Raw genomic sequence first — 12,865 nt, 5'->3', positions numbered from 1 at the left:
ATGAGGGGATTTTATTAGGGAAGTTGATTATGAGATTTGATTAGAGGAGTTGATTATGAGATTTGATTTTTATGGTAGTTACATATACCATAAATTATGGGGTTTCCTTTTTCACTGTGCACGCGGAAAATATGCATACGAGATATTGGTGGCGCACCTCCAAATTTGTGTAAAATCCTTTAACTTTTAGCGCAAATATCCTTAGTTTGAACCTAAAAACGAGCCAAAGTGAGAGATGTTGATAACTCAAATGTGTTGTATTTATGATCATAAAAATCATCAAGGTTGTGCGTAAAATAATGGCAGATGTAGCAGAAATGTTATTCCCGTAGAAATACCAAAGCCACGTGAGAGACAACATATTCAAAAACATAAAACCCTCAAATGGAATGCATAAAAATTGTAGTGATCGACATAAAAACATCACATAATGCATAACACATTGATCGGATGAGGTCGTCGTTAGAGGATGCCCCAAAGCCACCGGATCGGAGGAGGTCGTCGTCGGACGATCCACGCTATCGCATTGACGTCCAACTTGTCGGAGCTCGAAGAATAGTTGGAGGTAGGAGGACCTTGCCTTCACGCGCACATCAGGGGGGTGTCGCTTCCCGTGCACGCCTCTAGCCACAGCCTCTACTCGCCCCTTAGGGAGCCGCGGCCGCGCGCGCCACTTGAGAATCGCCGCCGTCATGCGCCCCTCGGGAGCAGCTGCCACACGCACACCTCAGAAACCGCCACCACTACGCGCCTCTCGCGATCCATCTCCCGAGTGGGGCATAAAAACTGAACCCTAGCGACCTAGGGTTCCTTTTATAGATGTTATATATATAGGGTAGGTTGTCATTCCATGTTCTACCATTTCCGGTTCTGTCATTCCCATCATGGATTCCCTATTCTGTACACTCCAATCCACGCGCATGTACATGTGGCATTCCATGTTCTATCATTCATGTCCTCTCCTCGACCCTGTTGCCCACATTCCCATTGTGCAAACCATTCCCTGTTCTGCACACTAACACTCCACAATCCACACGCCCTGCACATGTGGGCCCATGTGACAACCTCTCCCGACACCGTGGCCCCATTTCCATCGTGTAAAGCATTCTTGTTATGAAGACTCCGCATGTTGGGATGACATGACAACCTCTATCTTATTTTTCATGTCGCAGCTCCACGTCATCTCGTGCAAAAAAATGCCAGGAGTAGAGACTAGCAAGAGCACTTGACCACGATTGCTTCTTCTGAAGCAGCATAATTTATAAGTTGGTACCGCAATTGTTAGCTGGCTAGTATGGTACTATATTTTGCAAGTTGTGACGACAATGGCAGCCTGCAGCTTATTTGGTGCGCCCCACGTCGCATGCCCAGGAGGCTGCATGCCTCTGGCCCTAGCCTAGCCTGTCGTTCGAGTCCCCCTCTGTCGCTCTCCCTCCCCAGCGAGCCTCGCTCCACCTCTCCTTGCAAGCCCTCCCTCGCATCTGTCTCCCAAGACATGGAGATGCCTTCCTCCTCGTAACCGTTGCGCCATATTCAGTCCGCACCCGCACGCTCCCTCTCCACGACCTCCACTCCGCCAGCTCTGCTCCTCCTTGCTCTCTAGCACGCGCGCTTGGAGGTCGTGGAGGTTGATGACGGAGGCGTGTGAGAGCACTGATGTGGATTAAGGTAGAGCACCGCTCCCGGCACTCAATTTCCTCTCACGAAGCACTAGATTCAATAGTGGTGAGTTTACACGGCAAGGACCGCCGCCACCCGGACTCAACTGGTTCTATCTTCTCCACCAACTCCCCCTCACACCCACTCACTCCCGAACACACACTCCCCTGAAAGCTTTACTGGGTCCACTCCGGCCCAGCAACAAGCACATTGGGCTTTCTCACCCATCGTGGCCTATTGTTAATCTGCATGTCCATCTACTCGTTGACATTCTCCCCTCCTTGAGACTCGGCTTGACCCCAAGCCAAGACTGAGGGAAACCTTTTCTTGATCAACTCCTCATCTTCCTAGGTGGCAAGTTCTTCTGACCAAGCTGACCATTTTACTTGGAGTTGAGTTCTAGCCCTATCCAGTGTATTGAGCACCCTGGTCTGCAAAACCTTGTCCGGCCACTATAACTCATCAAAAAAAGGAGGAATGGTGGGACTGACCTGTGTTTGAGGACCAATGACTTTCTTCAAACACTGGATGTATAGTTGTGGAGTCTGGCAAATAGAGTTTGTATGCCACCGTACCAACCTTGGAAACAATTGGATAGGGACCAAAAAATTTGAAAGCTAGCTTGTGGTTTGCACGTCTTACTAGGGAAGATTGGATGTAAGGTTGTAATTTTAAGGAGACCCAATCACCCACTTCAAAAGTGTGTTCAGATCTGTGCTTGTCAGCTTTTTGCTTCTATCTTTATTTAGCTCGAGTGAGTTGTTGCTGAACAAGTTGAACCATCAGTTTGCGCTCATGTAGACAATAATTCAGTGAAGTTACAGAACAAGACTCTCTGAAAACAAAACCTAACTGACATGGAGGATGACCATATAGTACTTCAAACGGAGTGAGATAGAGAGAAGAATGATAGCTAGTATTGTACCAAAACTCTGCCAATGACAACCAAAGTTTCCATTTAGTTGGACAAGATTGCACAAAACAACGAAGGTAAGTCTCCAGACATTGATTAACCCTCTCTGTTTGGCCGTCGGATTAGGGATGATAGGCTGTAGTCATGCGGAGTTCCACGCCGGGTATATGGAAGAGCTCTTTCCACAGTGCACTTGTGAATATTTTGTCCCTATCATTGACGTTTGCCGGAGGGAAACCATGCAGTTTGAACATGTTATCCATAAACTACCTTGCCACTGTCATAGCTGTAAAAGGGTGGTGAAGCGGAACAAAATGACTATATTTGGAAAAGATGTCTACCACTACCATAATACAGTTGTCCTGATGAGATTGTGGTAACCCTTCTATGAAGTCCATCAAGATGATTTTCCAAGCACCATCAGGCACTTCAAGAGGTTGTAATAATCCTAGATACTTTACCCTTTCACTCTTAGCTTGTTAGCAAATAGCACATTCACTACACCAAGTTGCAATCATTTTTTTCATGCCTGACTAGATAAACAACTTCTTGATTCTGTTGTAGGTGACTGCAAATCCAAAGTGTCCACCCACTGGTGTTGTATGCAGGTTGTGAAACACTTTCTAAGGAAATTCAGAAGCTGAAGGGAGCACACTTCTGCTCCTGTATAGGATCATACCATCCTCGATTATGTAATCACCCGAAGGGTTTTGAAGTGATAGGGCTTGCAGTAAAGAACTAGTGTCTTTATGTTTAGAATAAGCTACAGCTACCTCGTGGAACCAAGCTGGTTGAATAGCTGACAGAGCCAACACCTGATCCGTTGAAACTCGAGAGAGAGCATCTGCCACCCGGTTACTAGTACCCTGCTTATAACAGATTTTGAACCTTAAACCCAATAGTTTGGTTAAGGCTTTTTTTGCCATGGTGTAGTTAGGCGTTGATCATCCAAGTGCACCAGACTACGCTGACCCGTTCGGATGACAAATTCCCCAATGATAAGATAAGATCGCCAATGGTCGATAGTGTAACACCCCTAGTTTTACTGTCACTAAAACTTGAGCATAACATCATGAGCATTAGCATTTCATGTGTTTGTCACACCTAGAGTGCATTCACTAGGTAAAAAAATCAAATATGTTGTACTGATATGATTTGATGTGTGGTTAACTCTAGTGAAAAGTACTTAACCCTAAATCTAGGATTATGGATATAAGGGAAGCCCAAGCATGGGAAAACTTCAAAAGCTATGAGAAATGATCCTAAGATACCCTCTTGGAAGGACTTGAGTGGCATCAAAACCCTAGAGTACTAAAAACCCTGAAAAGACCCCTGGAAAACCCTAAACTGAAATCATAGGGGGTTAAGTGCAAATTTTGTACACTTTTGGACTAAAGTGAAAAAACAAAGGTAATATAACACCACAAACTATGTGCTTCCCACATTTAAGGATTTGCAAGTTAAAAAGTGGGATTTGGACCCAATTGCAAAAAGTACCTTTTGAACCCCATATGCTTAAGTCAGAATTCAGTGCAATTGGAGCAACTTTGGAGCTTTATATCTTTTAATCCATGAAGATTATGTTCTGGCTTAATACATCAAGATTATAGAGCTATTATAGGAGTACAACTTTGCTTAAGTGATTAATCCTTGGTGTTGTACAAAATTAGGAGCTAAATCGGTTTGAAGTCTGGCTGTCAGACCACCCTGTGGCTAAATTTTAACTGACAGTGAGTTCTGGCGAACTTTGGACTTGATTCTAGCTCAAGGGAATAAGCAAATGAACAAGATTTTTACAGCAGAATTGTAGCTGGTATATAGAGTTGCAACTTTGTTACAGGTAGATTAGCAAGTTTTCACACAAAAATCTGAGATCGGGGCACTGCATTCTCTCTGTCAGGCACTCTGTTAAGGATCTCAATGGTACAGTGCCTACAGAAATATCTCAGGTTCAGCCCCCCTCGCCGCCGGCAACCTTGCGCTCGGATTCGCGCCAGCGCCGTGATTCACGCTCTGTTAAGCGTAGATAACAATTCCTCGGGTAAAAAGATCTCGCCGTGGATGAACTTGAAGCACAGTGAATGCTCTGTCGCTTATCCGGTTACCAGCGACGTGGCCACGCGACCCTCACTGTCGTATCACCGTTCCTCGCGTTCATGACATGTCGTCGGCCATCTCACCACGTCGCAATTAATCACAATACATAGCCCATTGGTCGCCCAAGAACTTGCCACGGTAACATCCACGAATTGCTTACGCCAGTAACTTCTTCCCTCTCCGGCCACCACCGCGCCATCTCTAATTCATGGGCCACCGCCCTCGAACCCTATAAATTGGCGTGCCATTGGCTCCGCTATGTAGTCAAGCACCCAACACACCCACCCATGCCTCCGATTATCCACCAGAGAGCTCCAATTTGGGATTTCCCCCAAATTGGCCAAGAACACCGCGTGTGTGAGCTCATCGCGGTCAGTGCTCCACATGTTCGATCATGTTCTCCTCGCTCTTGTTCTAGCATTCCTGTGTGCTCTTGAAGCTCGTCGGCCCAACCAATTGCACTGAACCGGAGTAGATCGACGGGAACACTTTGAATTGTCCCCAGATTGCGCGGTCACCGTGGACAGAGTAATTAGGCGTTAGTCTTGCAATTGAGTGAGGGGAAACGGTCGTTAGGGGTTGAATTTGGTGTCCAGCAAAGGGAAGAGCTAGTCGCTGCCTATTCCAGCCAGTACGAGCTCGCCGGAGCTCGGCCTGTCGCCGTTCACCGACGGGGATCGCGGGTTGAAAAGAATAGAAAGGGAAGGGGTCTCACTGGAGATGTCAGTGAGACAAAGATACAGTAGGGAGGAGTCTTTATGAGTTGTTCGAACAGTCAGGGGTCTCTGTGCAAAAACGTCAGCGTGGGCGCGCGCGCGGGCGTGTTCTGCCTGTATTGGGCTGGCTCGGGCTGAATTGAGCCCAGTAGTGTTGATGCTTTCCTTTTTTTCTTTTTCTGCCAGACTTAGGAAATCCATAGAAAATTCTAGGAAAATTCTAAAAATATGAGACCAATTTTGTTGGACTACTAAATTTCTATAATATTTAATAAAAATAGTTCTAGGATTTTTAGTCCAAACCAGGAATTGTTCAGTATTTAAAAGGGCTAAAACCTATACTCTTGGAATTTTAGAAATTAATTAGTAACTCCAAAAAGTACCAAACTTTTTGGATAAGCTTAAAATGATATTTAGAAACCTTGGGTGAAGTTTGACTTGCTTTGGACATTGTTTGACCCCTAAACCTAAAACCCTAGTCTTCTAGGTAATGTCTGCCCTCTAAGATGAAGAACTGACTCCAAAAACCCTAGTATCCTAGAGTACCATGAAGGAAAGTTGTATTCAAGATACAACTTGATAAACCTTTCCTATTATTGCATTTTCATGAGCATTACATGAGCATTCATGGTTATATATGGTTATACATAGAGAACGAGGAAGAAGTAGAGGTTGAAGAAGGAAGAGCTACACCACCACCTGAAGACCCACCTGCCGGGAACTGCTTATATTTTGATATTTGTGGAGCAGAGCCCGACTCTCCTACAACTCAAGGCAAGCCCCGGTGCATTTGCCACCTCCTTGCTGTTTTTAACTCTTTATCACTTGACTGATGCATTAGGTGATAGGAGTTGGGTGTTAAACCAATTGTTGCATTTCCTTCCTTGAATCTTTTTACCATTCCTTGATTACCTGTTTTCTTAAAAAGGTTTTTCTGATGCTTAGTCCTGCTTTAGATAAACAAATGCTTTATTTTTAACAAAAGGTAATGCTTCACAATGGATGGGATGTTTTCAAAACAAAACTTGATGGTGAATCCATCATGACCATGATGGGTTCAACATCGAAAAAGATGTACCTCTGACAGGTACCAAACTTTGGGGTTTAAAATGATAAAGCTGAGACCGGGAGGGTGACTTGCACGAGAAGAAAGTCTCGGTGTAGTGTCTCCGTCTGAGTCGATTAATGACCGTCTCGATGTAGGCTTGCTGATCGAGGACCTTTTAACTTGTCACATGCCTCATCATGGGTAAGCTTTGCCTTGGGCAGACTAATACCAGAATAGGACAACACGCAATGGGAGTGGAGAGATGGCGAGAGTAGCACGTACCCTCCGTGGCAAGAGGCTGGACGGTGGTGTATCTGTGCTCTCGGTTGGCATGAACCCGATCTGGTCTTAAGAACCCCAGTGGCGAGTTGACATATGCAAGGGTTAAGTGCTACATATGTCTTGTGATTGGAGATCCCCAGCTGGGTATTAATCGATTCGGAACGCCATTACTTCTCGGACATGAAGACTTGGTCACTGCCCTACACGTAGCATTCCAGTGAATTAGAAGGGTTGATAAAAGGATGGCTAGTATAGGCCAAGTGCTTGAACTAGGGTAGGAAGAACTTTAGATTCACGTAATGACTTAACTTGCTAATAAAACTGGATTTTTAAGGATCCACTATTAGTAAGCATTTTTTGCAAACAGAGTCTTGATTCTTGATTTAGCCTTACGTTGATTCCCTCAAGCCAACATATCCTTGAGAGTCTTTTATTTTGATGGGTAAGACTTGCGAAAGTACACTTCGTACTCAAGGTTTTCGAACCCATGTTGTTGTAGGTGAGGAAGCAGCAAACTTTTGTTGCTTTTGCTCTAAGGTGGTGCCAAAGGAAGAATCTCAAGGGTGAAGCCTCGGGAGGATGTTGTCCTCCTTTTAAAAATATTATACTTTTAAGCGGGAGGAGTTTTTGCCTCCCGAGTTTGTAATAATAATAATACTTCTGCACTCATATACCGCTAGCCTGTAATATTAACACTCTTTTTATGTTTTAATGTAAATTAAGTTACTGTAGTTGATCCCGCTTATTCGATCCTACGATGTGTTGTAATATCTGTGTGACAGGTGAAACACTCTTGGGAAAGGTAAAGAATACAGATACCGAACTTGTCGAGTGGTCAGGTGCATCTACAGGGTTGTCCGAGGTCCGCTGGACAAGGACAACTGTAGGTGGGCCTAATGACTTGGGAGGTTCCGCCACAGATAGCCATTAAAATTGCTAAACTCTCCTTTTCATAGGTTGATAAACCTTGATGTCGTGGACCCAGGGCTTTTCTAATGAAAGCTAAAGGATGACCTGCCTGATGCAACACAACACCTATTCTTTTATCGCTGGCATCAATCTTGATTTCAAAGGTTTTAGTGAAGTCTGGAAGAGCCAACACATGAGTTATCATTAGGGCATTTTTCAACATATGAAACGCTTGTTCATGATCAAGTGTCCATACAAAGACTTGTCCCTTTTTTAGCAGCATAGTTAATGGTCGACTCAGAATTCGAAAACGTTAGACGAATTTACGATAGTAACCTGCTAGCCCCATGAAACTACGCACTTCTTTGACTGATTTGGGAGTAGGCCATGACTGAATAATAGCTACCTTGGATTGCCACACCTTCATTACTGATGACATGACCCAGATAGTGTAGTTTTTTCTGAGCAAAGGAGCATTTGGATAGCTTGATCTTGAATTGGTGCTGGTCCAATACAGAGAAAACAACATGTATATGTTGTATATGATCAACCCATGTAGCACTAAAGATCAAAATATGGTCAATAAAGACAACCACACACTTGCGAAAGAATGGTGCAAGCACTGAGTTCATAGCAAGTTGAGATGTAGCCGGACCTCCAGTTACTCCATATGGCATGACTCGATGCTCATAATGTCCACTATGAGTTTGAAATGTGGTTTTCTGGATGTCTTTTGGGTCCATTTGGATTTGGTGATACCCTGAGCTCAGATCCAAACTAGTGAACCATACCACTCCTTGCAATTCATCCAATAATTCATCAATTACTGGAATGGGATATTTGTTCTTCACTGTAATGGCATTGAGGCAACGGTAGTCAACACATAATCTCCAGTCAACTATTTCTTGCGACCTAAGATAACAGGAGACGCAAAGGGGTTACAACTAGGTTGTGTCATCCCATTCTTAAGGAGTTCAACTATTTGTCTCTCAATTTCGTCCTTTTGAGCTGGGTTGTAATGATAGGGATGAAGACAAAAGGGTACCACTCCAGGGATGAGAGTTATGGTGTGGCAATGAGATCTGGGAGGAGGTAGGCGTTTGGGTGGGTCAAATAAGGAGGTCAATTCAATAGAAGGCCTTTGATCTCCTGAGAAAGATGTTGTATGTTGGGCGTTTCTAGAATTGGTTGCACTTCCATAGTACACCATAACTCATCCAACCGTGCCATATGATATAACTGAAAGGCTGACACTTGTTCCAACTTGGAGCAATCAGTTCGCTGACCTTGTAGAATTACCAGCTACTGCTCATGGTAAAAACATAACCATTTCTCCTGCTAGTGAACCTGCATCGGGCTGTGGGAAGATAGCCAGTCCATACCCAAGATGACATCATAACACTGTAGAGGTAACACCTTGAGGTTAACACACAAGATATGGCTTTGAATGTTCATTTGACATCGAGGAATTTGATGAGTGCAACATATAACTTGACCATTCACCACTTTGACAATAACAGACTGAGATAGAGCTACTAATCCAGGACCAAAAGCTGCCAAGAGCTAGCTAATAAAAGAGGATGAACTACCTGAATCCACAAGCATAACCACTATTTTGGAGAACATGGATGCAATTAATGTCACCGTTTGTGGGGCTTCAATACCTTGCACCGCATTCACCGATAAGGTCATTAAATCATCACTAGATTCTTTAGTTGGCTCTAAAATATTTTCCTGAGTCCCAGATGTATCCAATAGCTGCCAGAGTTCCTCCACCACATGCAAAGGGACAGTAGTACTGCATTTGTGTGTTGGACCCCAACGAAGCCCACATTTGTAACAAAGGCCCTTAGCTTTTCTAAAAGCCATCAGAGTTGCAGCTTTGTGTTCATCCAAACCAATTTTACTGACTTCTTTGTGATGCTTGACATCCCCAACTGAAGAAGCCTGAGATAGAACAGCTAGTGAAGGCAATCGAGAGGTGGTGAGATTCCCAGTAGTATCAGTTAATCTACGAGTTGTAGCAATGTTGCCCAAGTGTAGATTTCCTCCTGTAACATGGCCAAAGAAACAATAGTATCAATGAAATGGTTGACTATGGCTGAAACACTGAACATAGGGTCATGTGCCAAAATTTGATGCATCAACGTATCAGAATTGTCCACATATTCTGTAACACTATCTGATTGTCGAATATGAAAGAATTGACGAATGAGATGGTTATGGTGGTCTCGCTCAAAATGAGCACAGACAGCCAAACAAAAAATTTGTCTAGGGTGTATGACGTATAGCTTGGTTTACTGACTGTAACCAGAATGTAGTTGACCCCCACAAAATGCATTGTAGAGATTTTAACCCACAATTCCTTAGGAATGGCAAAACATCAAAATAGGATTCACACTTTGCCTTCCACATTTTAGGATGGTGGCCACCAAATTGGGGAAAGTCTAATTGGGGTAATGTTGCATCCAAGTGAGATTGGTAGGTAGTTAACGTAGGATCCACGGCATTAAGCATATGAGTATGTGATGAGTGGGTACGCATGAAATTGGGAGTACCTGTGACCGGAGGTGGTCTTAGGGTAGTGACCACCCGAAAACCATCACTCCGGTGTGAAGTAGCATGATCCAGATTCACCAAAAGAGCTTGTGCTGACGCTTGAACTAGTAGCGGCAAATGATCAAACACCTTCAGTTCAAGTTGTGGTGTGCCTCGCCCAGCCAGTAATTCATCCACCTTGTCAGAAAGATGACCCAAATCCTCCCATAGATTGCTCACGTCAGTTTCAATCCGAGGTTTCCAAGCAGAGAGATCACGTACCACTGCGGTATTCTCCTCCAGAGCCACTTTGATGGACTCATTTTGCACTTGCAAGGATGGAAGGAGTTGGGATAAATCTGCTAGATTCTTCTCCATGGCTTCCGTCTGCTTCTGACTCCTCGTCTTGTACTAAGGCCGCAACGACCCAGATCTGCGTCCAGGCTGCGGCGGCGATGGCAGAGGCCCCAATCCGAGTCTAGATCAAGGTCACAGTGGCGATTAATGCAGAGGATGAGGTGGAGGTGAAGGGCGATGCTTCCACTCTCGGTATTGGGGTGGGGATGACGGAGGAGAGTGGGGTGCAGTGGTGGCTCATCGACATCAGTCGCTGGCACCCTTCCCCCACCCAATTCGACACTACAGCCTCCCTCCTACTAATTCACGAGGGAACCACCATCTCTAGGTACCGTGTCGATAGAGGATAGGAGAAACAAGTTGCAAGGTATTTTGAATGTGCTAAAAAGGTCTAGGCATGATGAGATGAGATGGGCAAGATGATCGTGTTGGATGAAGAGGAGGAGAAGACCGGGCTGCCGCAGCTCGAGGGGAAGCACAACAAGTTCATCTACAACAGTAACGGCGAGATCGAACGAGAGGAGGTGGCAGATGTGGCTGAGACGAGGGCGGAGCTTGGCGCACTGATGCTAAGGGGCTGTTGGGGCCGGAGGGGCGGCACCTACGCTTCCACAATGACGAGGATGACGAGGAATAAGACTGCTCATATTCAGATTAGATATCGACAGTGGTTGTCTTTCCTTGACACCAGCCAAAATTCCTTTTTGGGGGCCTCTATTTCTAAAATCTAGTTCTGTATTATGTCTCCGTTCTTCAAAGAACAAATAGCTCTTTTACCGATAAAAAAAGGTCCCGACCAAAGAGATAGTGTATCATTTCCTTTTCTGTACTATTAAACTTGCAATATTTTTTGTCTATGCTTTTCCAATGAAATCTATAGTATTTTGGTTTATGCTTTATCCAAAATGTTAGGAAGATTATAATTTTTAATCATTCATTGTTGCTTGCAGAGACTGCGTCTGACGATTTCAAGTGGTTTGTGATGTTGAATCTTTGATTTAGCAAGTTGTTTCTGTTCACTTTATATGAAGGTACAAATCTAAACATTATTTAGGACATTCCAGCTTAATTGGCTACCAGTAAAGTATACTCATACAACCAATCCAAATTTAACAGGATTGTAAATGAATGCCACAGCAGGCTTTCCATCAGAATCAACTAGGCATAGAATTTGGTCAAAGGAAAATAACTTTCAGGCATGATAGAAGATTATATCAAATTTCTCTACTGTCTAGCATATTTTGTGTTTAAGCAATGCCCTAGTTTGTAGTTGCAAAATTGTTGCAATATGAGGAAACAATGAAGGTTTAATTTACAACAAGAATGTAAATATGAAGTAGTACATGACAATTAGTGGGTACAGACTTAAATTAGTACATGCTCCCCCTTCCTTTTTGTGAGCGCAAATACTTACAACTGCTACTGTCTACCAAGATTAAGTGATTAACATATTGTTGTTCTTCCCTTTTGTTTTCAGTTTGATGCAATCTGTGGATTCAGTATCAACAAAACCATTGGAGTACCTACGTTCTATTAGTAACGAGTGAATATGGGAATTCACAACGATTATATGAACTCATGTTTCTTTTTCTAATGCAAGGAAAACTGTAAAGTATTCATTTTTCCTTTCTTGTCAGTGTTTATGAACAAACAACCATTACAAACGAATATAAAAATGCATTGTCGTGTTCTACAAATGCTTACCGACAGTTTGAACAATGAAGATCAATGTGTTTTGTATTATTCTTTGAATTTATTTCTGTTACTGATTAGTTAATGTCTATAATACTTTGATGGTATGTCTTCATCCATATTAATTTGTTCGATATTATTGAATATGAACGAATCTTTTAGAACGAAACCAGCACACTTTCACCGCCTGGAAAAGCACCCACATCACCATGACATCTAGATACCATCGATCTGTCTTCTGTTTCAATGACATCTATCGGATTTCTTCCATGCAGCAAGGGCCCCTCTAGAGAACATGTGAAATCTTCAGAAACTGAAAACGTGGCGCATGCTAAAAGGGTCTAAAGCTATATAAAGAAATGAAGGTGCCTGCACATGTCGGTTATACATATATCAAATACCATAGTGGAACCCACATAAAGAAGATAAAGTGACAAAGGAAAAAGTAAAAAAGAAAAGGAAGAGTCACAACCAGCTCTCCACACATGTATAAAAAAGGAAAGTGACTGCTCAGAACTAAAGCCAACCCAGACCGACCTTGAGGAAGCAAAAGTAAAAAAGGAAGAGGAATAGTCACAACCAGCTCTACGCAGCTATAGCTTGGATCAACAGAGAAAAATGTACGAATGAAAGCTATAGCAAAACATTTGCATG

At 43.5% G+C, this 12,865-nt stretch overlaps 1 protein-coding gene and 1 pseudogene across 1 annotated transcript; one reads left to right on the top strand and one right to left on the bottom strand.

The window, feature by feature from the left end:
* Positions 1–7,804: 7,804 nt before the first annotated feature.
* Positions 7,805–10,959, bottom strand: LOC103640060 (uncharacterized). The gene is made up of 2 exons (XM_008662713.4): positions 10,183–10,959; positions 7,805–9,675 (listed from the first exon to the last, which is right to left on the bottom strand). The coding sequence occupies exons 1-2, from the start codon at positions 10,538–10,540 to the stop codon at positions 9,188–9,190; spliced, it is 846 nt and encodes a 281-aa protein (XP_008660935.1). The 5' UTR covers positions 10,541–10,959; the 3' UTR covers positions 7,805–9,187.
* LOC111590551 (uncharacterized) lies at positions 10,920–11,215 on the top strand (annotated as a pseudogene).
* Positions 11,216–12,865: the final 1,650 nt, after the last annotated feature.

This window comes from Zea mays, chromosome 1 (assembly GCF_902167145.1).
Source record: "Zea mays cultivar B73 chromosome 1, Zm-B73-REFERENCE-NAM-5.0, whole genome shotgun sequence".
NCBI lineage: Eukaryota > Viridiplantae > Streptophyta > Magnoliopsida > Poales > Poaceae > Zea > Zea mays.
The sequence above is the reverse complement of the archived record's forward strand: the minus strand, read 5'-3'. Positions and strand labels throughout refer to the sequence as shown.

Excerpts from the sequence above, each read along its gene's own strand:
- LOC103640060 (XM_008662713.4), bottom strand. The coding sequence starts at position 10,540 with ATGGAGAAGAATCTAGCAGATTTATCCCAACTCCTTCCATCCTTGCAA. Across the intron at positions 9,676-10,182 it reads AAGACCACCTCCGGTCACAG|GAGGAAATCTACACTTGGGC; the intron begins GTACTCCCAATT and ends GCCATGTTACAG.